Source organism: Andrena cerasifolii, chromosome 6 (genome assembly GCF_050908995.1).
Source record: "Andrena cerasifolii isolate SP2316 chromosome 6, iyAndCera1_principal, whole genome shotgun sequence".
NCBI lineage: Eukaryota > Metazoa > Arthropoda > Insecta > Hymenoptera > Andrenidae > Andrena > Andrena cerasifolii.
In genome coordinates this window covers 12057427-12080833 of record NC_135123.1, presented here as the reverse complement: position 1 = coordinate 12080833, position 23407 = coordinate 12057427, and the positions used below count along the sequence as shown (strand labels likewise).

Here is a 23407-nt window from a genome sequence, read left to right as displayed (position 1 = left end):
CATGTAATGGTAATACAAATGATGATAGGCGCGCTAATTACACATAGCACGCGTCAACTATTACCTTTCTTCTGCGATGCTTTAATCCAGAAGCACGTTAATCACGTGTCGTTCCGATATCGCACGAATTCGAATTGATTCATTCGCAAATGCATCTCGAATGGTGCAATAAACAGCAATGCTCCTAAACTCTGCCTCAAACTTTCCTATACTTTTCAATTCAATCTGTTGTCTTGATTTTTCAACGAGCAAAGTTACTGAATTTTATACAAGTATTTAATGCACTTCGAAGTGAAGCTTGCAAATGTTTCCTCAGAAAATGGAAATAAACGTAATGATTAATGGAAAAATTTCAGAGGGTATTTATTTAAAAAATCATAAACTGGAGGAACTTCTATTCCAACTAAAATCTATAATCATGTACGATAGTTACTTCGCAAGACCTGATCCTCTGAATTTTTCTGTAATTAAACGTTCAATGCTATACTTTGAAGAGCGATAGCATTGCACGCTGGTAGTCATTACTAGGGGTTTAAAGGTAATTTACAGTAATGAATTAAGCGAACTGTTTTTAATGTCGGCAAACTGGCGCAGAACCGAGAATCCGTTTAATGCAGCCGCGCTTATCAAATATTCGATAGCCATCGATAAACGCGGCGAAAATTTTTGCTTGCCCGTATTTTTAATTAAACGCACGTGTCCGATAAATCGCACTTTGTTGCGTTTAATTTTGCTTCACGCTTTCTGCGCACGTTATCGAAACATCGACGAAACAAAAACCGATCATGAGCAACGTGGCTCAAAATTTTTTACACCCTCCAATGTTTTCCAAATCTTCGATAACAGTGCATTCGAACATTCCCATAAATCCGCGAATCAAATGCAATCGAAGCAACGCATAATATAAACACAAACTCACTGTTCCTTAATTTTCCAAATTTTTCTCACTTCAGCTCGCATCGAATTCAACGGACTGGCGGCGGAAGAAGGTATCGCGACTCAAACGGTGAGCGAAGCTCAAGGAAATTAAGTTAACCAACGCCGTTACGACCTGGACGTCGTAAAAAAGGCTGAGGGTCGACGACCCAGTCGTCAAAGTTCCGGTTCGCGTGTCAGTTGTGCCAACATTAAAAGCGACAATCATCCCAAGGCGACTCACCTGTTTTCTCCCTGGAAATGCCGGGCAGAGTAGCCTGCTCTTTAAGCTGCACTCCAAACATGGCCTTAATTTTATTAGCTCTGGCGAGCATACCCTCGTCATGGAGGCTGACCATGGTCAGGCTCCTCTGCGCGCTTTCCTTCCTCCTACGGAACACTTTGGCGGGCGGTTTCGCCGCGGACGTATCCATGAGGAATCGATCGACCGACGGCTCGTCGTTTTGCCTGGCCATCAGTTCGTTTCGCAGCGTCTCGTTGCCACGGACGCTGAGACCCGACCGGAGACTGTGGCTCCGATTGATGTGCACCAGCACGCCGGGCTTTAGGGGCCATCGGGGCGCCGGGGTCGGGTGCACCGGGCCCTGAGCAGAGTGCGAGGACGCCGTCGGGCTCGGTGGCCCACCGTCTGGACTGTGCAACGATTACGTTTCTCACACACCGCCGTTCGAGCATTCGAGTCGACGAGGGCAGCTTTAACTTTCGATTGACCGGAGCAGCTTGAAATTCGAGGCGAGGCAGGCTCGAGGTTCAAGTTGACGAGGATAGCTTTAAACTGGAGTTCTTGCAGAGAATTGGGCGAGCGGTTTCTGGATGGAACTGGGCCCTAACGCGTTTACTTTCGACACGCTTGGTTGAATCGTCTGGTAGATACATTTATACAGTTCAAATAATTAAATAATAACACATGAGCCGATTGACAGATGGTACTTTGGTAATAGACTCTGTAATGTTCCAGACACTAATGATATTTGGTGGCTAACATAACTATAGGGTGTAACTGAGGCGGTGATGTTTACTAGACGGTGGGTGAGGTGCTCCCCCAGGTGTTCGGTAGGACGGATAGAGGCTGTCGTCGAAGGGGGATGTTCTCAAGTTTACCTCTGTGCGGCATATGGCCTGGAATTTTCTCTTGGTCAAGCCTGGTGTAGGTACTTTGTAAACAGTTATCCAAGAACCTCAGGTTCAGGATTCTAGATAGGCACCTACCTTCATTTCTTGAAAATATCGTTAGATAGTATTTTATATTCTTAATTTAAATAGATATTCTCTTATTTAAATAAATTACTCGTCAACTCTGTTATATATGTTCTATGCGCGCACGTTTCAAACCTGTGATAATGTTGTATTGCGGGGGATGTGTAATGCAACAGGTTGGCTGTCTGCTACCTTCATTTTTTCTGTACAGAAATATTATTCTGTCTATTTCTAACCACGAGTTCCACCATATTAGAAAATTAAAATAGGAATTGCAACATCTGATTTAATGTGATGCTCAGAATGATGTTGAATAAAATATGTCAAAAAGTGACGTAAAAGAAAGTATTCCTTACACAATGTCGACCTCGAGCTCTCTATTTAAATAATTGTAAACCCAATTCCATCCAAGAAACGCTCATCCGGATCCTGATCTCCCCTCTATAAGAATTACTTTACCAGATTCAATTTGTCAATTTGAACCGGTTAGGTAAGTACTGGATCATTCTGGTAATCCGAAACAATACGAGTACTCGACTGAATTCAATTTCAGGAGCAGAATAAAACTGCCTCCCCCTTTTTCGAACATCCGAACAGCTATACTTTCACTCCACCCTTTCATCGCGTTCCCCTTTTCAGTGCTGCGTCTCCCGCCGGTGCCCCTCTTCAACGGAAAGTCTATATCGAGCCCTTTTATTACGATTCGATAAACAAGCGCGCTGAATCAGCTCGCGCGGAGCGTAAAGTCTCTCATCAACCATTAATTCCCGAAGATCAATTCGATGTCTCGTTAACTCAACGCGGCCAGAAGATCTTGACTTTCCGCCGATCAGACGTTTGTCCCAAACTTCCGGCGAATTCTTGAATAATACAGCAGGGACAGTATAGACACAGCACTTAAAAAGGTTACTTCCCAAGATAACCACGGAGCGTAGAATCCTTTTGATTGCTTTCGTTCTGCTCCGCGCAAAGTCATCCGTCGAACGTTACGCGACCTCTCTTCCGAACTTTTTAATTAAACTTCAGCTGAGTCGCTCACGGCTTCGAGTATATTCCCAAATATATTTCTCGCTTCCATTGTGTTCGATCCACGCCGACGGGGAAAAATCGGCCGCGCCGCTTGCAAGCACAGATTTCCGCCCAAAAAACCAAACGTCCCAACTGTACAAACTCCCGCATTCGTATGGTGCTTTCCGTAGTTTTCACTGCTTTTGGAACACGAGTAGCCGCGGTATATCGAGCGGGCGGGATATCCGCGAACGAAAGGCCATTCGCGATGACAATTTCGAAAAACACAGAGGGGGGGGGGGGAGGGGAGCGGAACACGCGACGCTGAGTTTAGCAATTCAAAAATATGAAAGTTACGATATCATGATGCCTCGATAATCAAATTCGGCGCCCACCCCCGTTCGGGCACATGACAAGCTGCATATGCATAGGGTGCACGAACAGTGGCAATTCATCAAAGCATCGCGCTGCGAGATGGTAGTCTGCACGGTTTTTAATTCATCAGTGCTACCACTCGAGAATCACGTTGGACGTTAACTCGATCCTAACGCTGGCTTTAACGCGAACAACGTGGACCGTTGACCATTGCATCGAGAATTTACAAAGGAGATCACGCTGTTTCATCCCTTTCTCTCTCGATTATTCGTACAATAACTTTCGACGGTGTTTAAGGATCAGACAAAAGGAAGTACCTTCGATAAGTCACGGGACGATAAAATCGTAAAGTCGTCCAGCTTCGTGAGTGTAATTATTTTCATACACTTCAACTGTTCAGGTTCGTACAGTAACGGCGAGAAGAAAGTTTGAACTGTGAAGTGTAACAGAAATAATATAGTTCTACTAAAAAAATTATGTGTCAAAATTTAGAGCTTCTTATGCAGATATGAAGGGTAAAGGGAAAGACCAGGAATGTCCATTTTTTGGGATTTTGCGATTTATAGTATATTTTGTTGGTGGTAATTGGGACCACAGAACTGTCGAATTACAAAGGGTTATAAACTTCAAATACCCTCCTAAGATAACGTTAAAGATTTGATATGCTTGTTAAAAACAGAAAATGTCCACTCTGCACTGGAAGAAAATATGGAATGTCCCCAATTTTTTTCTAAGCATAAGCTTTTGTCGTCAAGGCAAAACAAGAAATTATTTACGAAGAAAGTTATATAAGAAAAGTAAATTCATTGAACCTTGTTTCTTTACTGATGGACTAAAGTATTAAAACTTAATTTTCTCGATAACGCGTTTTGTGACGTTCCCTGTTTCTTTCCCTCACCCTACATATCTAAAAGTACGAATTTCGAACTTTCTCTTCGCTACCACTGTATTTATTTAATCCTCGGCTCCCTTCTGTAGCACGTTAAACTCTCAACTAAAGCTAAACCTACGTGCTGCCAAAAGGATTCTTCGCCTCGTGTCGCGATTCAAACGATAGTTAAATACGAGTGCCTCTGTTCTATTCATCGAGCATGCAACCCTCCACCTACCTTGCACCTCGAAAACTGTCCACGCGGCGGAATAGAATGGCAACTATTGTATCGGTGACCCGGCTAGTATGCAACTAATCGTCCCCTAAATTATGCAACAACGGCACGCCGCTACATTCGAATAACAAAGAACTCCGCCGCCTCTATTCATTTGCACGCGCGACCCTTACCTGAACCGCCTCCATGCAGACTTCGACAGTAAACTATTATAAGCCGGAAGTGGTCACTAAATTATGCAACAGACATGCATTCAGGCGTGGAGGAAGACAGGGCGAGAAACAGAGGGGCGGGGAGAGGGCGAGAGGCTTCCTGTGAGATTGGAGATTGGAGACAATCTCGTGCACACTACACATATCATGGGGGTTGCCGTTACGTTAACTCACACCAATAAAGTCGATAAGTCATCGCACCGATAATACGTACATTCAGCGCCGCATACGATTAGCAGGGACACGTCGGCTCTGGCAGGGATGGAACGGGGGTGTGAATTTGTTATTGGTTGTGCGTAGACTATGGGTGGATGTGAAGTAGGTGGTGAATCTGTTAAGATGAAAACGGGACGACTCCGGGAGTAAGAATTTAGAGGAAGGTGTTCTTTCTGTTCTGTCTGAAACGAAATTGGGTAGGTGTCTCTTGGAGCCGAATCGATCACTTCGCGCGTTCCGATTTTGATGAAATTAAGGGGTGACGTAGGGCACGTGATTTTAGGGGGAGTTTAAGTCATCATTTTACTGGTTTCGAATTTGTTCAACAAATACAGGCTGTTGAAGCTTGAAAGCGCACCGAAAAGTGATCGATTCGCCGTGGTACGGAGTGTAGATCGTAATGCGTTTAATTGTCGCGTAATTAATCATTGAAATTTTATGTTTGAAACTCTGTGAGGTTCGTGTAGACTATGTCTGTCGTCGGGTTGAAAGGAAAATGTGCAAACCTCGTCCCGAAGAAGTGCTAGAAAACTGACTAAAAACTAAACGATCTTGAGCGAACAAACAAACTGAAAGTGTGGAATGAAGGATCGATTGCACGATGCTTTGCTTTTCGAGGAAGCTGATTTCAATGATAATAAGCGTGCACGGGTGCTTGAATAATTGCAAGTCTCCTTTTCACGTACTTCGATGTAGATCAAACCCAGAATACAATAGAATCTTTCACCTCAAATTCAATGATACCTGCCAATCACTTCATACGATACTTTTTACCCCTTTGTGGTCTGAATCGATCCCACAAAGCGACGTGCAATTAGTAATCACCCATGCATACACAGAAAAGGCATTTGCAGCGAGACTGCGAAATTAGCGCGTGCTGTACACAGTTTGTAAATCAGGTCCCTCGAAATCCAGGGTTCGCAGAAGAAGCCCTTGTTTCGCACGTTCGATCGCACTTCCGAGAGATAATTTGTTTGATTGGTCAAAAGCATCTATTATTCTCCGTTCTGGCAATCTTGATTGTAGAGAAACCCTTTTCAGTTTGTGAAATCGAGGGGGCTACAGAATCCTCTTTGGGCCCGTCACCTGCTAAGCCGGCGATCCGCGGAACCGATAATTCCATCGATCAGTCGTATAACGAGATTTACAACGGCGAGTTAATATCCCGGGCACAGCCTGGTGCAGGACTATACACACAAACACGGCCCTACTTGTGTAGTGGGTGGTGCAACATATACAGAATGCGTCCAAAATTAATTCTACTGTATCATTAGCATACCAGAGGGGACAGGCGCATGCTGCTGTTTCATAAAGCGAAAAGTACGACTGCGTTTCCTTTGTTGGGTAAGCGGAAGCACGTCTCTACGGTACAGGGTGTTTCAGAGCCGTAGGTGCGAACGTGACTGAGTAATAAAGCTCGCAAACGGATAGATTTAAGCGTCTTCGCGAATTTAGGTCCGCGAACCCTTTGTTCGTTGAAATACCATCTTAGCCTTCGCAGAGAATTGTTTTGAATGTTCCCGTCGCGATCTTTTGTAAATTTCCAAAGAAATATTAGCCAACGAGATGCTTTGACACGATAAAAAAAATATAGATCCACGATTGTTTAAAATTCGTGACATCAGAGTGACACCTGTCCGTTACTGAAAATGAAATTAAGCTTGATCCGCGACTGAATTTATTATTAAATATTCATGCAGAAATCGCCAGCCGGTCCTCGACGATCCGAAACCTCGAATACCTCTAAACGGTCCGTTCACAAAACTTAGGATATTAAAACTCTTTCCCGCTGGTTCCCGCAAGTTCTCTGTACCAGTTAAGCTCGCGCGCCCCTATAGCTCTGGCAACCGCCGTACAGCGGCCATGCGGAAGCGAGCATCGAGCCGGGAAGTTAGGGTGGCCTTTCGAAGTGAACGGAATTGGTACGCAACAAAAGACGGGGCAGAAGAAACGACACACCGCGGATAGCAACCATGACTAAATTGAAGGGGAAATAGAAGAAGAAGGGGGCGACAGGGAGAGGCCAAGAGAATAAGCAAAATGTTGGGGAACGTGGAAGCGCTGCGTTTCGTACTTACTGTTCGCGTTCCTCCAGCTCGACCACCCGATTACTGTCTGTGTTTTGTTTAGCAAGTCCAAATTAAAAAGTAGAGCAGAAACGAATCAGTTTTCTGTGTTAGTGAGACACTACCGAGTACGAAGCCCGTGCCCAGCTGCCGCGCCGCCGAGGACTACGCCTCGGACCGAGTCTTACGTTTAATTGGGGACGTTCTTTTTCGCGTTCGAAGTTTACGACGGCGCGAATTTAATTAACGCTGACTAATTTCCCGGAGGATCGCTTTAAATTCAGACGGGTGGCGGGGTGGCTCCGTGCGCCGCCGTGCTACGAATCACCCTTTTCTCCTTCTGCGCGAAAAAGGGCAAAAGACCTATTGGACACTTTCATTCGACTACCTCGTCGTAGTAAATTTCATTGATCCTTATGTAGCGAGCCTGATTACCATAGCCGTTACTATTCAGAATTGAAACATCTTGTAATTGGTCAATAATCACAATGGGGATTTACGTTGCAAGGTTGGGGTGGAAAATCTCTCGCTCGTTGAATATGCATTGGACGCGACGAAAACGCGAGTTACGAGAATCATTGAAACGAATAATTAAAATTGTTGTAATATTTTACTAGAGGAGTAATCGGATTTATTGAATTGTGCACGTTGCGGAGATTAAATTCGCCGAATGTGGCTTCGGGCGGTACCGGCTCGCGCCATAAAAAGCAACAGAAGTCGATATAACAATTATTTGGATTAATGTAATTCATATTGATCACCAGCATTTCTCACACGATCGGCGAGCGTATGGAAAGTAGTGACTATCCTATTGAAATTTTTGTAATCTTTCGGTGATTACACGTATAACCCTCTGTTAAGAATAAACTTGTTGAAACATTGAACTGCGCGGGATATGTAAAATTGAACGCGTCGCGTCGACTTCGTTAAAATTAGTCGATAAAAAGTGTTCGAATTCAGTAAGCATTTCATGAATTTAAAATTCGATCGATATTCATTAAATTTATAAATATTCGCCCCAATGCCACCATAGTGATCGGCAGGAAATAATTGCAAAGATTTTGTTTCCTCGCCCTCGCAGCAGCACAGCACGGGTTCGTTTATTTAACAATTCGTATATGTACTTGTTTTTTTTTGCGCTCTTTAGGGAATTGTCCATCTACTTTGTACGATTACGTGGCATAAATAGACATGCTTCTCTTGTGACTAGCATGAACTATGCGATAATAACAACGCAAAATAATGTATGCAGTGCATGATTTGCGCAGGTCTGGCTGCAGTCATTCGATCGCACTACAGAGTCTCAATAGCGTCGCAAGTTTGTTGCTAATATAGTACAGATATATAACCAGTGTACCTTTATAATGACACTTCGTGTCGAGTAACTATTAATCTAGCAAAGTATGGATTATATAATGCTGTTATCAATATATTCTGCTTACGATTTTGCTTTGGTAGTAGCAATTTCGTGAAAATGAAACATTTCTATCGTGCAGGCTGTTTCACTAACTCTGTTACAAGGGATCTGTCGAAAATATGTTAATAAGATATGATTAACCGATCTGTCGTACTACGTACAAAATTTAATATTCATACTATGATTTATGTAAAGAAATGAAGAATTGAATTGGATAATTTTAAACAGAATTGTTGCTAAATATCTACATGTTTCAAGAGTTCTTGTTAACTTTAATCAGCTATGTTCGAAAGAATTTCTGAAATAATGCATGTACCTTGAAATAAAGAAGACATCACTGGGGATGCGCGTCTGACTATGCGCTGACTACTTGCTTTCTCCTATTCTCTATCTCCCTTTCAGTAAAAGTTACTCAGACCACCAAAATCGCGATGAAAAGTTTTTAAATACAAAGTTCCATGAATTCTGTTTAAATTTCTCCAGTTATATTAAGTTATACACCGATCACAGTATGAAGTTTAGAAAACAAATTGCCAATCCAAGGTCTTAAATATAATATATTTATGAAATCTCCTTGCAACAGAGTCAGTGAAACATTCTAGAGCAATAAATCTGACGTCTGCAGCCAGTCTGCATGACAGTCCATGTGTCTTATAATGTATTTTATTTAAAGCCTGTTTATCCTTCTAAGGGGCCAACAAATGTTTCCAACGAACTTCTCCGTCCACCCGCGATAACGCTACTCCAAAAAAGTTAGATATCGGTTTGGATTTAAAATTACTTTGAATCGTCAGCCAACTTACATATTCTTGTACTGTTTCTTTTTTTTTTTTAATTTAATCAGGCAACATGCAACGTACAAAAACTGCCATTATGTAATTGATTCTTTTTCGAATTTGTCATCGCGGTATCTTGCGGCGATTCGAAATAATGAAAACTCATTGGAAGGCTCGTATTCTGTCGTCATTTTCTGCTGTTTTGCTTTCATGAGTGCGGCCGTGTGTCTGTGTGTCGACCGTTATGGATTGTGCTTTTTTAGAGTGGACAACGTTGTAAATAATGCGAGTAAAGTGAATGGATATCGACGTAACGAGATCTCGCAGCACAAAGGGGAAATGTATGACCTACTGCGGGGAATTTACTGCGTCGCGTTGCAAAATACAACTATTGTTACGCTTTCTTTTTTTTTTTGCTCTTTCGATCTTGATAATAATAACCGTCCTACGGGATGATCTATCGAACCTGTACATTTCATGAGCTGGTGCAACGACAAATATGCATTACATGCTTGCAGTTTCTCGCCCAGGCCAACGAAAGTAACCACTTCGTACTGTAATTCTTGAAAAACGCTGCTACGTTTACATCGAAATTATACTGGGACGTAAAAGATTGGACATTTAGTAAAATTCCTCCTGCAAAAGCTTCGGGGAGAGCGTTGCTTTTTAAATGGTACTTCAGTCTTTGCAAACATTAAGGAAATAATATGGCTAAGTACTCTCGATTGTATTAACTGTAAAACGTAGTTGTGTGTAAGTAACCTCAGGAAGTTTCTGTTTATGCAACTGCCAGATTGTCCAGATAATGCTTATTTATCGTGAAACGTTGCGATTAAAATAAATAATTGTGTTCGATGTGTGTGAGGTACTCGTCTATAATGATGATTATTCAATAGTCATTTGAACTTCTTCAAGACTTTTAGTCTGTTTTCGCTGTTTCAAATAAATTCCAGTAAAGTATGATAAACAAATTGTTGCACGATTTGGAGTGATTATAAGTTATATATATATTGGAATTGTAAAGGATTAGTAATCTTGAAACTTTAGTGGCTGTAGTCATGAGTTTAGTTCGTTCATCTGTCTTCAAAGCACTTGATGCAACTGTTTTAATGTTCTATCATTTTCGCAAAGTTATCGCGATCTTGAAGAAAGCCCACTTCGTAGTCTACGCCATGCGAATCGTTGTGAGTAACAAATCACAATGACAATCACAAAGAACGAAACGGAATGTAACTTACATTTCATCTGACTTCGTTTGCGCCGACAAACAATGAAGATCACCACGCAGATGATTATTATCACAAGTATGAGGACAACCGCGGCAACGATGACGATCAGAAGGAGGTTCCCTTCGAGTTGGTGCCACCATGGGATATGGCCTGAAATGAATATCGTTTCACAGAAAATTGTTAGATACATTTGGAACGAGAATCTTGCAAATTCAGATTTTCCGCAAATTGTACCAAGAATTATCAAAGGAATGCCACGCAAATTCACAGACTTCCTACATTCTTTGCAGTTATTCTATGAAATCGTCACGGGTATTTAGAGGTTGAAAGTAAATGAGAAGAAAAATCTTACGTGTATTTCGCTTGGAATTAAAAAGTTTTCTCGTATCGTCGAAAAACAGAGACTAGCTTTGCTGCAAATTGTTGTTTGAAAATTTCTAGATCAAAGAGCAAACGATGAAAACCCGGTGATCGAAATTTCACGGTCATACTTGGCGTTTGGCGACGAAATAACGCAGTGCAATAGTTGCAATTCAAATGTCGCCGACAGCTGTGAAGTATTATAAATACGATGGTAAGCGGTCGATCTTGGGCAAGGATATTCATGTTTCTCCTTAGATTTAATCCACTCCCCTGGTCTATAATATTTTACCGCAGGGCAGCTTTATTATGTAACTTTATGTGTGTACGTATACAGGGCGCTCCATTCTAATCAATACAGTAAGATATTTCTGAAGCTAAGCCAGATATAAAATTCCTCCTTTAGCAAACTGTTGCGGTATTCGGGCAAAAAATGATGCAACCAAAAGAATGTTAATCTACAGTTTTAAAGATATTTTTTTGAAAATAAAATACTGCTCCTTGGTACAGAAAATTAATGTTCGCGGAATAAAGTTTCTGGAAACCAGTCCTCGTTTCTTGAGGAAAGCCCCTAACAGCATCTCAGCAGAAACTTTATTCTACATTTTACCAACTGACTTTTTCTTGATAAAAAATATGATATTATATTACAAGGAAAATACAATACATAAAGGAACAGAGTCGAGTACTCGATTATCTAAAATGTTCCTACGAAGTTTAAAGCAATTATTAAGGAAAAACTTACTTCGGTGTCCATGGTGAGCTAAGAAGGAACAAAGGATTGAAAACTTTTCTTATTCGTTTATCCTAGTTATTTAATGCAGCGTATTATCATTATGCTTTAATTCTCGATGCGATTTAAGTTTCCCAAATAGTTTCTGCCACGCTAGTTCGTCGTATCTTTTCAATGCACTGAATTACGAGATACAGCGAAGCTATTTCTATGAAAATTTTAATAACCGCCCCAGAAGATGTTTATCGCAGATTTATTTAATCGCTAGTATATTCATGTCCTCCGGGGGAGAGATGCATTTCCCGAGGAAGAAATGATGACACTTAAGAAGTCGGAGGATAAACGTCCCACCGGAGGGATTTTGAATTATTCTCCCTTTGAAATTTATACGTGCTCCGCTATTTGTGCTTAGAAAAAGTTCGAAGGAAGCGTTTCTAATTTCTCTGACAAAGTAAAGGTATCAGAAAAATAACTCCCAACGTGTCGAGTTACTACATAATAACAAGTTTCATAAATATCTTCTTTCCCTTTTCTTAAATATGGATCGAAGTTCGTAATAATTATGTCGAAGAATTTTAATAGAAAAAATTTTGTTTTATACATTCAAAACTGCTGTAGAAGTTCTTTCCCATGATCTTTTGCTATGTTACATTTCGATGAAAATAATAAGATGGAGATTATAAAATTGAAGACTTTCTTGAAATTATTCAATTAGAACAGCACGAAAAGCGTACTCAAATTTGAAGTCTATCTCGTTAGGTTAGAGCAGCTTCAAATTACGAAACATGTAGATGAGCTTGCATCACGGGAAATGCTCATTTAGATTTAACCCCACTTGCCTCAAAGCTTTGTGTTTGTTACTGAAGTTGTTTAAAATTCATGTTCCTACGTATCTACATAAACCCTAATAAAAGTATAACTTTCTCATCACCCCCGATCCTTGTCCTATTTTACATTTACATACCATCTACATATTATTAACAAAAGAAGCGTGAGTTTTAATTAAAAGGAGCTCTAAGTATCGTTTTTTCCCTTGCTCGACGAGAATTTCTCAACCGTTTGGCAAGCTAACAAGTGTAACGCCTGATTAATTACTTATTACCTCGCTGGCAAAATTGACATTTAAAATAAACGCTAAATTAATAGTAATAATGTAAATGAAGGATAAATCGACTCGAATGACATAAATCGAAGTACTGATTTTGAATGTAGATCCCAACAGTGGTAGAAGAATTTAATTCACGAACTTGGATTTCAACGATGAAGTCTGTGCTTCCAGCTTTTTCCTCGAAAAACTTGCAGTTTACCTGAGAATTATTTTTGTCAAAATCTTTCAGCACGAGAAGTCGCACTCATAATTTATTCAAAGCGACGAGATCAATGCATTGTCGAAAATTAACTAAGTAGCTTCTCCCTTCCGGACAGTATTAATAATTCCAGTGGCATTGGAATAAGAGGGAAATGATCACGTACACTATCAGTCGAAAGTATAAGATCCTTTATGAACTCAGTACTCGCAAAGTATCGATTTCTGAAGGTCTGGCAAGGTAGGTAAAAATATAATTTCGTCTTCTTCAGTCTCATACCCTGTTACAAAAATGACTTTCTACTTCTTAAAAGGTCTGATTCGACAAATAGCAGTGTGACGGTAAGCTGACGTCAAAAAGAATGTTAAATGATCACTTTGAACGTTGACACAGGCAGATTACCACAGCTTTCATGCTAATACGCTTCCGGAGCATAAAAGGAAACAATAGGTCAGATGACTTTATTCTTTTGGCTAATAGTGTATACCTTCCCCCCCCAGAACCGTGCAAACCAGCGCCAAACATTGGCTTTTACCACAACAATGACACTGTACTGGATGTAATATCCCCCTTTGTACGTGTACTTCTAGATTACTCATTTGCATACTCTTTCCTCGCATCGTTAGCACCCTTCTGTATTTTAATACGCTTAACAAAGTCGTGCGAATAGAAGTAAAATACTTGGGAATATTTAGAGAAACTCCAACGTATTATTTATTTTTCAGGCACACATGAAAACCCATAGAGGGCGCGTTTTCGAAAATGTTCCTCAAGCTGCTTTTCTAGCTTTCTGGTCTGGCATAATCTCACGCTTTCAAATTCCGGCTTAGGAATTACAGCCATATAATGTAATGCGAGGAATTATGGCGGGAATGTAATATCAAGGGGCGAAAAATAACCGCTGTGATGGAATTCGCTTTGCGTAAAAATTCGCACTTGTTTGGAATGGAATTTCCTTTATAATTAAATCGCAAATTTTAAAGTCCGCCGTCGTCATAATGTGCCAGCCACCATTATTATGAAACGCTGGTAATCTTTTAATCAAGTGCTGTGCTGCTTTTTAGTGCACAGTATTTCATAGCGCTGGTCGTTATTGATACAGTACAGTGCGGGAAATATTTATTGCATCACACGAATAAACACGATGCCTATCACCGATGCCTCAGTTATTATATTATTAGCACTGGGAAAATATTGTTAGAGAGAGAGAGAGAGAGAGAGAGAGAGAGAGAGAGCGAGAGAAAGAGAAAGAGATTGCTATGAAAAATTGTACCACGTACCATTTAAATTTCAGAGTGATGGAATAAATATTTCCAGAATTGTTTACCACCGATCATTTCACTACAAGTGTACGAAACAACGCTCAGTTCTCTGCCATTACTTTTCGCATAAAGGAAATCGGAAAATCGTCTTTGAAACGTACCTGGAATATCACGCTCACAAGGGGTCGAATGGCCGATGGAGTTGTTCGCGACGCAAACGTACGTCCGAAAATTGGTCACCGAAGTATCCAGCCGAATATAGCTCTTCCCGTTCCGCGTTTCGGCAGTCTGCTCTAGCGTGTCGTTGTCACTCTTCAAAGACCAAACGAAATCGGTCTCCTTCGGATTAGCTATCGCAGAGCACACCACGTAATCCTCGCCGTCTATTCGTTCCTTCTCCACGTGACACTCGGGCTTAACTGTGGAGCACAAAGCAGTGTAGGTGTCGGTTAGCCTCGAACGAATACACCGCCGTTATTTTAATCTAATTCAACTATCAATAGGCATCAGCACTTGTCGATTTATTTGGAAGAAAAGTTTGATAAAATCAGGATAGACGAGAAACTTTGCGAAATGCTGAATTTAAAAATAAAAATCATATTAGAGATTTAGATGAATTTTGGTTAAATAATATCTAATATCTACATGCTTCTAACTGTCCTAATGGTTCTTTAGAAAATTCCATGTTTTGAGAATTTTTCTTTTTATTAGCGAAAGATCCATAATACTTCTTGCAAGCGAGATGCGCTGCCGCTGCAGGGGCCTGAATGTCCCTCAATATTTGAATGTCACTCGAAACGACTGGAAGCCCGCGCGGCAGAATGTTTCTTTACTTACATTGAACATTCATGACCATGGAAATGCTCCGGTTCCCGTGGCGATTCGACGCCTCGCAGTAGTAAGTCCCGTTGCTGCGCCTCGGCACTGGCATTTTCAAATCGAGAACATGGTCATGGACGATGGTGTCCGTGGATCCCTCGCGAAACCATCGGAAGGTGGGCTGTGGGCGCCCCGTGGCGTTGCAGTCCACCGTTTCCGGGATTGTGTCGACAGTGACGTTTATCACTTTCCTCGAGATCGTCATGTTTTCCGGGGGAACTGGCGGGAAGAAAGAAAAAAGGAGGCTGCCATCTATGGTGAGCTGTAATTCCTCGACAAAAGTCCCCGTTCGAGATTCCATCCCCCCGAATAAAAAAGCCGGCTACACTTTCAATTACGGAGTTAATCTACAACCGGCATCGATTTCTATCGAAAGCTGCCGAGTCCGAACATTTTAACCAACCTCTGCCGAAAATATCTACGCGACCCCCCAGACTTTGGTAGCGGCTACGCCCAGAAGATTAGCGAGAACGCCGAAAGCCTGATTGCTGAAATGCTACGTAACAACTCTGGAAACGGTACGTAACTCTGTAATTGTACTTGAACGTGCAAGACTCTGTAAGACTCGTCGAACTACCCCAGTGCCCTCGACGAGCCAGTCTGCCGTGAAAGGGAGACTCTGTTCCGTTCGAGATGAAGAGGGACTTACATTCCACGCGAAAGTGAGTGCTGCTGTTCACTCCAGGCCCGATGCCGTTGCTGCTGCTCTCGCAAGTGAATTTCACGTTGTCTTCGACACGATCGAGCTGGCCACTTGACCAGGCGGTCAGGTTCCAGACCAGGGTCGACTGGATGCTCTCGAAGTCGTTCGTTCGCGGATCAGGGGGATGATAAACGTTCGACAGGTAGTATCGGTTCGTTTTCGAGAAGTCCATGGGTATGTCGTCCTTGAGCCAGGAAATATTGCAAATGGGCGCGCACTCCACCCAGCACATGATGCTAACGTTCGGCGAATTGTACACGTAGCCGTTATAAGGGACCAGCTTCTTGATAAACGATGGCGCCGCTATTGACAATCAAAGGACAAGTTTAACAGTGCTTCCTGCCGATGGCAGGAAGGCAGGAGGGCATTGTTGCTCGCGAGGGAGAGATAAGGGTGGCCCACGATCGTCCCGCCGACGCGAAGCTCGCTACATTTTCTGGCCGAGAATACGCTATCGGGCTTGGAGATTCATTAGTTCGCAAGTATGTCGTCCGAACACGTCGTTCCCCTTCATGGTATTCATATCGGCGCGGTCTGGACTTTCTAGACACTGTTTTAGTTTTTTTTTTCACGTTTCGAAGATCGACGAGTAGCGCTGGGTGTTTTAGAATCGTGGATTACGTGGGTTTAAGTGGGGGGAAATATTCTTAAGGGGACATATAATCTTTGCTAGCATTAAGGATGAACTTCAGTGACAATCTTAGCCAAAAGTTAATCCATTTACAAGATTTTAATAAGGCTTTTTCCTGTGATGAAAACCAGTCAGAAATGGCAATGGTGTGTTTTTATCGCAAATTCAGTTGAATTCGCTCTTATTTTTTATCTTATTTTGCTAATTTATTGAATATTCGATGATTTATCATTAACTCGTTTGATGGAATGTACCTGAAATGCAACTGCTAGAAATGAAATAATCAAACTATAATTTTCCTTTTTACTTATATGAAAAGCAGTGAAAAGTGTGTCAATGTAATGTATTTGGTGAGTGTTGATAAAAATCTAAGTTAAATAATTTGAAAACTACCGAATCAATTTTTCTAAAATTTTGCAGAGGGTTTTACTGTTGCATAAAGATCGATGCCTCCAATTTTCAAAGATTTTCGCTTATTTTGAATGTTACTGATGATCCTTAAAAAGTCGATTTACGGGCTCTTCTTGGCAAGAATTATGAATACTCATGTACGTGTCTTGAGGAACTCCATTATCTTTGGTAAGTTACTGGTAGCATTGTTGCAGAAATTTTCGTTGAATATTATATTATCATTTCACGTGTTTGGAACAGAGCTACCATCAGCCGAAGCTTCCATTACGTTGCCGGTAGCATTATCATGTAAAATGCGGGAAGAAACATAACGTGGTAGAGGTTCCCTGCATATGTATACGAATTAAATAAAAAGGAGAAACGCGTTCACACTGCAGCCAAGATACGAATCGTTAATTTAGATACAGCACCCTCTCGGAAGTAATTATAAGTACACTTCTGTACGAGGCAACTACGAAATTATACAGTCAACGTTTCCCCTTTTCCTTTTGCTCCCGAAAAATTCCGGTGGCCAAGCTCGATGAATAGTGAAAGAAAGGAGGTCTCCTCGAGCCATTTCCGCCAATTCTGAACGAGTCCGTGTGCCTTTGACCGGCCAGAAGCCACGGCGAAATTAACGTCACGCGGAAGACGAACGGCAGGTTTATTCGTCGCGGGAGTGGGGTGAGCGGGAGCTGGGAACTTTTTCAACTAACTTTACAACTCACCAGACACGTCGATAAACGTGGTGGCCGGGTCGCCGTCGCCAGCCTCATTGTACGCGAGACAAGTGAAGTTCGCCTCTGTTTCCAAATTAACCGACTCGATGGTAAGGGTGGCGTCGTTCTCATCCGGAAGTCTGTGAAGGCCCCGTAACCATTTGAAGCCAACCACCTTCGGTCGCCCTGGGTCCTGGACGAAGCACGTGATGGTCAACGGCCGCTTCTTAATCACCTGCTGGGGCTTGTACGAGATCGAAGCTGGCCCAGGCTTATCTGTCGTTCCAGGCGCCATGGAAACCGCATTCATATTAGAATCTCAACAGTTTAACATCGTCTGGCATTTCTGTCGAGTAATCTTAGTGCAGCTAAGAGTCCATTTGTCGCCGGAGATAAGGGGTTTGGGAGTAGAGCGTGAACTTTGATAAGTTTTCCGCGAAGGATATTCCTTATAACGTAATCAAAGTTCTAAGGTATGTACCTTAGGACAGAAGGATGATATCCCCAAGATTCAGCTTAAATATATTCCGTGGTAAGGAGCGACGGTCTTAGCGGAGGGAAGATATTTAATGAATGAAGAGCCGAAGAGAAGAAGAGAGATGATTAGGTAAATAAGAAATCTGAGGGACCTGGATACCGCAAGAGAAATAAATTAATGCTTGTAAAGCGACGGACGAGCAGCGTTGATTATTGCAAGATTAATCGAGGAGCAAATACGTCAGCGCGGCTGGTAAATTCGCCAGGTTGACGCGCTTGTGTTGCGCTAAAAGCTGCCTTTCTAATTAAAAAATAACGATTTCTGGACGGTCAGCAAGATGGGCTGACTTAAACATAATAGAGAAGCGCTGGGGGAAATTGCAAAAGCCGTATACAGCAGCGGAGGCAATTTCGAAACGTAGAAGATTCGAAAATTTGCATTACACAGGAATAGCATTAGCTCCGTCAAAAGGGTTCAAACATTATATAAATCGTTACTAGAAAGGATGACGAGGCCGCAGTAATAGAAGGCAGGGTCTACGAGACACGAAACTAAGTAAGTAGAAACACATTCGTTTATATTCTGTAACAAGGGGAAACTATCATCCCAATTCCCTTAATCAAATCGACAGGACTCAAATCACGTTTCCCTTCCACCCCACATTTATTCCACCGTACAAGAATGATTTGCCGCGTTAATTATCGGAAACAATGAAATTCTCAGCCTCTGCCAGCTTTCGTTGTATCAGACGTAGGAGGTCCCCGTGAATCTTTGCTCGGTTAAAATAATTTAGATCAACGGTCTGGGAGATCTGCGGACGTTGAGGCCAGTGTCGAAGGGAAAAAAAAGGAGGATCGGATCAAAGAATTAAAAATTAAAGGGGGCTCACAATAGACTATAACTGGCGCACTCGGCGAAAGTGGTCCCCAGCCAGCGTCGTTTCTGCCCTCGCAAGAGTAGTTGCCGTGAAAGGAACGTCCCACTGCTTCCAGCAGCAGCTTGCTCGGATCGATATCGCAGAAAATTAAAGATTCCTCGGTGGTGGTGGTGGTCGCCGTGCTATTTCTTGTGCAATCCGGAAGTTCTTTCAGCAGGTCCCCGTCCAAGTACCAACGGACGGCGCCCAGGCTTGCTGGATTCCCAGAAACAACTTCGCAGGTCAAAGAGACGTTTAAACGGTCCGCCTCGTTCACTGCCGTCTCCGGGTCCATTATCACTTCCACCACGGGCTTATCTGCGGGGCAAATGAACAGCCAAGGGATCGAATAATTGCTTATCATCGACTCCTCGCTGGGAGTATCGCCGCGAGTGGAAAAAAGTTCGTTAAAGTATCATCGAATTGGAAGGAGGGAAGGTTTTGGACGAAGACTCCTGAATGGTTAATGCGTGACGAAGCTGGGCCCAGTCGCTCCAGTCGGTCGTTAGAGAATTTTTAAGAAGAACGAGTACAGTACTAAGTATTTGCGTACGTGTGAGTGTCGCTTAGCATTGTAACAAGTCAACACGAAATATGCAGGCTAATTAGCATTGTCGCGCAGGGAACTTTACAGTCTCTTGAGGACGGGACTTAGTTATTAAGTTCCCTGTTCCATGTACCAGTTATTTTTACCTACCTTGTTTGAAAGGAAGGGAACAGTATCGTCCTACCGAGATTAATTTATCATAATAGAGTTTCCAAGAAATTCCTCCATAAACGGGGAAATAGTCTCTGAACTGATGTTCGGTAATGGACGAGTGGAAAGGAAAATAAAGAATTTAATATCAGCTGCAGCACGTGATTGTTCATTTCGCAGGTTCCCCCCGGTCGACGATGAAAGCGATATTTCACTCGAATGGATCTAATCAATCTAAAAAAGAAGAAGAGGAGGGGAAGCTCCTCTTCTTCTTCAGTCCATCGAACGGCCATCCACTTCGAGAGTCTCGGGGCTCATGTATTTTTTTACGAGGTCGAGGCACGCGTAAAGATTTATGCCCGCGGTAAAACTATTCAAAATAAAACATACATATCACGCCGCGGCTGGTCGTTCGACCCGCGATTGGAGAGTCCATTTATGCCACTATCGGCCCTGATGAACAGCGAAACAAGACGGGCACGGAGAAGGAACAGAGCCCAGGAGCCAGCGAAGCACCTGAAGAAGACTCTCGAGTAGGAGGATCCAATCAGCAGATTGGCTGGAACATTTTTTATCCGCGAGGTAATCAAGATTTCAGCAAGTTCAAAACAAAAGAACCCGGAAAGCGTCCGCGGGAGTTTGCTCTGGGAGGGGGGGGCGAAGAAAAATACAACGACGGCGACGGTGGGGTTGGCAGAGGGGCGGAAGAAAGATCGGCCAACTAATTTCCCGCCTTCGAATTCTACAGCCTGGCCCCACGGATTGTTTGCGCAAAATACAACGCCCCCCGAGCGGTATTAAGGCTGCAATTAGAATTTCATTGTATCGCGCGGTCGAGTTTACGGTAACGCGACGGTAACTTTCCGGGAGCCGGGATGGTTGACCCAATAACCAACCTGCGGGGAAGCTTATTTAATCCACGGTGATACATTAACGCTTCCGCGAGGCGAATAAATTGTTTCGGTTTTGACCCATCCGCCCTTCTGCCCCTCCGCCTTACTTTCCGCCCTGCCTTTGGCTGCACCTTGCGAGCGAATATCTGGAATTTTGTCTGACTTTGATATAGCAGAGCTTGGGCTGGGTCAATGGGATCCTTCGTTTAATGTAATTCGTTACTAGGTTTCATTTCCTCTGATGTCCCGCGGTATCTCTAGAGCGCCTTGAGAAAAGTGTACGCGAGTCTATGGCATCGGGGTCGAGGACTGTCGATTAGAATGTAGAGGAGTAGGGGTGTTTGGAAATAAAAAGGTTTTTAACAATATTATATGTAGCCCGATGTACACGAGGAAGCTGCTTGATTGATTAAGGTACAATGGAAAGCTCTCGGCCTAATTTCTAGCACTCACACAATACGGAGACTTCAACGATGTCCTCTGAAACGGATGGACCAACAGTATTGCTCAGGATGCACCTGTAAGTGCCCATGTCACTGGGCGTCGCATTCTTCACGGTAAGGGCCGTTTGCTCCGTGATACCACCCTCGTAGTGGTCCTCGGTTAAAACTAATTCCTCGTCGTCTCGCAACCTGGACAGAAAGAAGAAACAACCACACGATAAATAACTCAGCGTTGTGCAACAAAGGCGAGCATTCTGGAACTGCTTCGAATCCAACTTATATTATTATTACTATTATTAACGGTGTTTATTACTAAAAAAAAGAGACCCATATTCGAACCCTACAACCACCAGAATTTCATTTATTGAAGATTATAAAATACAAATTAAGCAGTCAGATATTGCACACCTGCTATTTGATAAAAAAAAAAATTGATCGACAAAACATCTATGTAGAGACGCTGGGACGATTCAATTCCTCACCGGGTTTGTTTACTGCCGCGAAAAAGATAAAGCATTCTTTGCACTATGTTCACCTCGACAGTTATGCAATTTTTAATAGCACGCGCGCCAACGATAGACGACGAAAATATTTCATAAAAAGTCGTTTTAAAGCTGCAACAAAAACCACTCCCCTGCCCCCCCCCCCGTATTCCGAATTCGTTCGGTCGACGACTGATTTTTTCCCGGCAAAGTCCGCTGGAAATATCGATGATCGATGGCGAGCATGAAGTAGTCGTGGAAACGATCAGCATCGTGGATCTCTCGTAATTACCGCGTTCCAAAATGTAACCGTGTTTGCTCAATTTTATCATCCCGTCCCCGCAATTTTTTACCGAAATATTGCCGCGCAAAGCAGACGGCGAGGATCGGATCGTCGCGCGCCCCGTTACATGCATCAGCGTGAAATATGGTTTTTAGGACGCGCGGCAGAAAAATATGATAAATCATCCCGGATGGGTTCTCCGTTTTTTGCTTCGACGTTTCGAGTGCGGCCGCCGAGCGGAGGGTGGATACTTTAAATCCCGGGGTATTCAGGCCTCTCCGGGCCGAATATCGACGCTATCGTTCGACGGTATTCTGAGATACAGGAAGCACAACGGGTAGGATGTGTTTAATCTCTTAAGTGGGTCGATGACACTCGTCGTTCATGAAAATTATTTTTATCACTTCTGTCGTTCACGAATAGTATTTATACAGTACGTCTGCTGCAACGTGGCAGTAAGCGGGGATCAGATGGTTTTGTATTATGGACTGTGACGTTGCTTCCACGATATCGATGTGTACACTGTGGGTAGTCTATCATGGACTTGTTGTATGCGTTACTTTCTTTTGTGGGAAATGTTTTATTATCTCTATGGGTTCTGCAGCCCTAAACTGGCTCCGACGATGGCGATGGCTTGAAAATAGCGTCGTAGAGGGTCAGTTGAGCAAAGGCAAGTAAATAACGGGAACACACAAACGCGAAAGTTAAGGACAAAACAGTTCGCAACTTCGGCTCATCGCAGGAAACCACCAGTCAACCCAAATTAATCATACTCAGCCTCTGTTGGTTGCAGTCGGTTCAACTTGTGTATCGGTTTTTACCAGGTTCCGTCGATCATGCACAAATAGTAGACGATAAAATTGTAGGCTTGTATTACGAGCCATATTCGCGATTACAGTTGCGAATTTCTTGGGAAATAAAATGCTTGACAGTTTCGTTTACTGGTTAGACGAATTTTCCTCTGATTAATTATCTAGTTAATTTTCCTCTCGTTGGTTAATACGCGATAATGGCATATAATAGGCCTGAATCGATTTGAGAAGGTAAGAAGGCACAAGTTCTATCAAAAACTTAATATTTATCGCAAGTGAGCTTATCTCGAATCAGAATTAAAAATGGGGTAATTGGAATTCTAAAAGTCCGAACAAGTCTTGATGACTATGCTAACTGTGTTGTTAAGCCTTATCCGATTAAATCTGTAATGACTTGTAAAGGAACTCATCCATAGGCAACATAGTTCTATGAGATGAAATATTTAACACTCTTCCCCTTTAGCCTGCATCTTAGTCCACTTACCAAGAAGTTTCTCTGTAATACAGCATTAATTACAGTAACCACTTGGAAGATTGGAACCGGTGAAAACATTGGAATTTGATCGACGTTTTATCCGAAGACTGCTAATTAAGTTTCCTAATGAAGATCAATTTCAGTCAATTATTGACGAAAATAAGGAAAACATATCGGGTACGTTGGGGAGAAACATTGACGCATGGTGTTTCACGCGTCACATTAACACTTTGAATTCCAATATTGGTTTACGGGTCGATAAACATTTTTACGATTACGTCGTTTTGTGAGCCGTAAAAAATTTTGCTCGTAAACAGCGCGGTGTACGAACCGAGTAACAGCTTCGACTCAAACATTTATTAAGCATTTTTAATCCCCCACGTTGACAGTTTCCCCGATGCTATCA

At 42.5% G+C, this 23407-nt stretch overlaps 1 protein-coding gene across 8 annotated transcripts in view; it reads right to left on the bottom strand.

Moving 5' to 3' along the window:
• The window catches only part of Nrm (neuromusculin), a 280335-nt gene that overhangs the window by 21042 nt on the left and 235886 nt on the right, over window positions 1–23407 (bottom strand). For 5 of the 8 annotated variants that reach the window (XR_013085468.1, XR_013085469.1, XR_013085470.1 and 2 more), the window contains exons 9-16: window positions 20960–21138; window positions 18890–19234; window positions 17532–17798; window positions 15729–16085; window positions 15038–15298; window positions 14362–14619; window positions 11644–11661; window positions 10548–10688 (exon numbers count right to left, since the gene is read on the bottom strand). Coding sequence is in view for 5 of the 8 variants with exons in the window: in XM_076813982.1 (XP_076670097.1) it covers window positions 10548–10688; window positions 11644–11661; window positions 14362–14619; window positions 15038–15298; window positions 15729–16085; window positions 17532–17798; window positions 18890–19234; window positions 20960–21138 (1826 nt within the window). In the remaining 3 variants the exon portion in view is untranslated. Of the gene's footprint in view, window positions 1–1159; window positions 1570–7128; window positions 7166–10547; window positions 10689–11643; window positions 11662–14361; window positions 14620–15037; window positions 15299–15728; window positions 16086–17531; window positions 17799–18889; window positions 19235–20959; window positions 21139–23407 lie in introns of all 8 variants that reach the window. The other 3 variants (XM_076813984.1, XM_076813986.1, XM_076813987.1) reach the window with 2 other exon arrangements.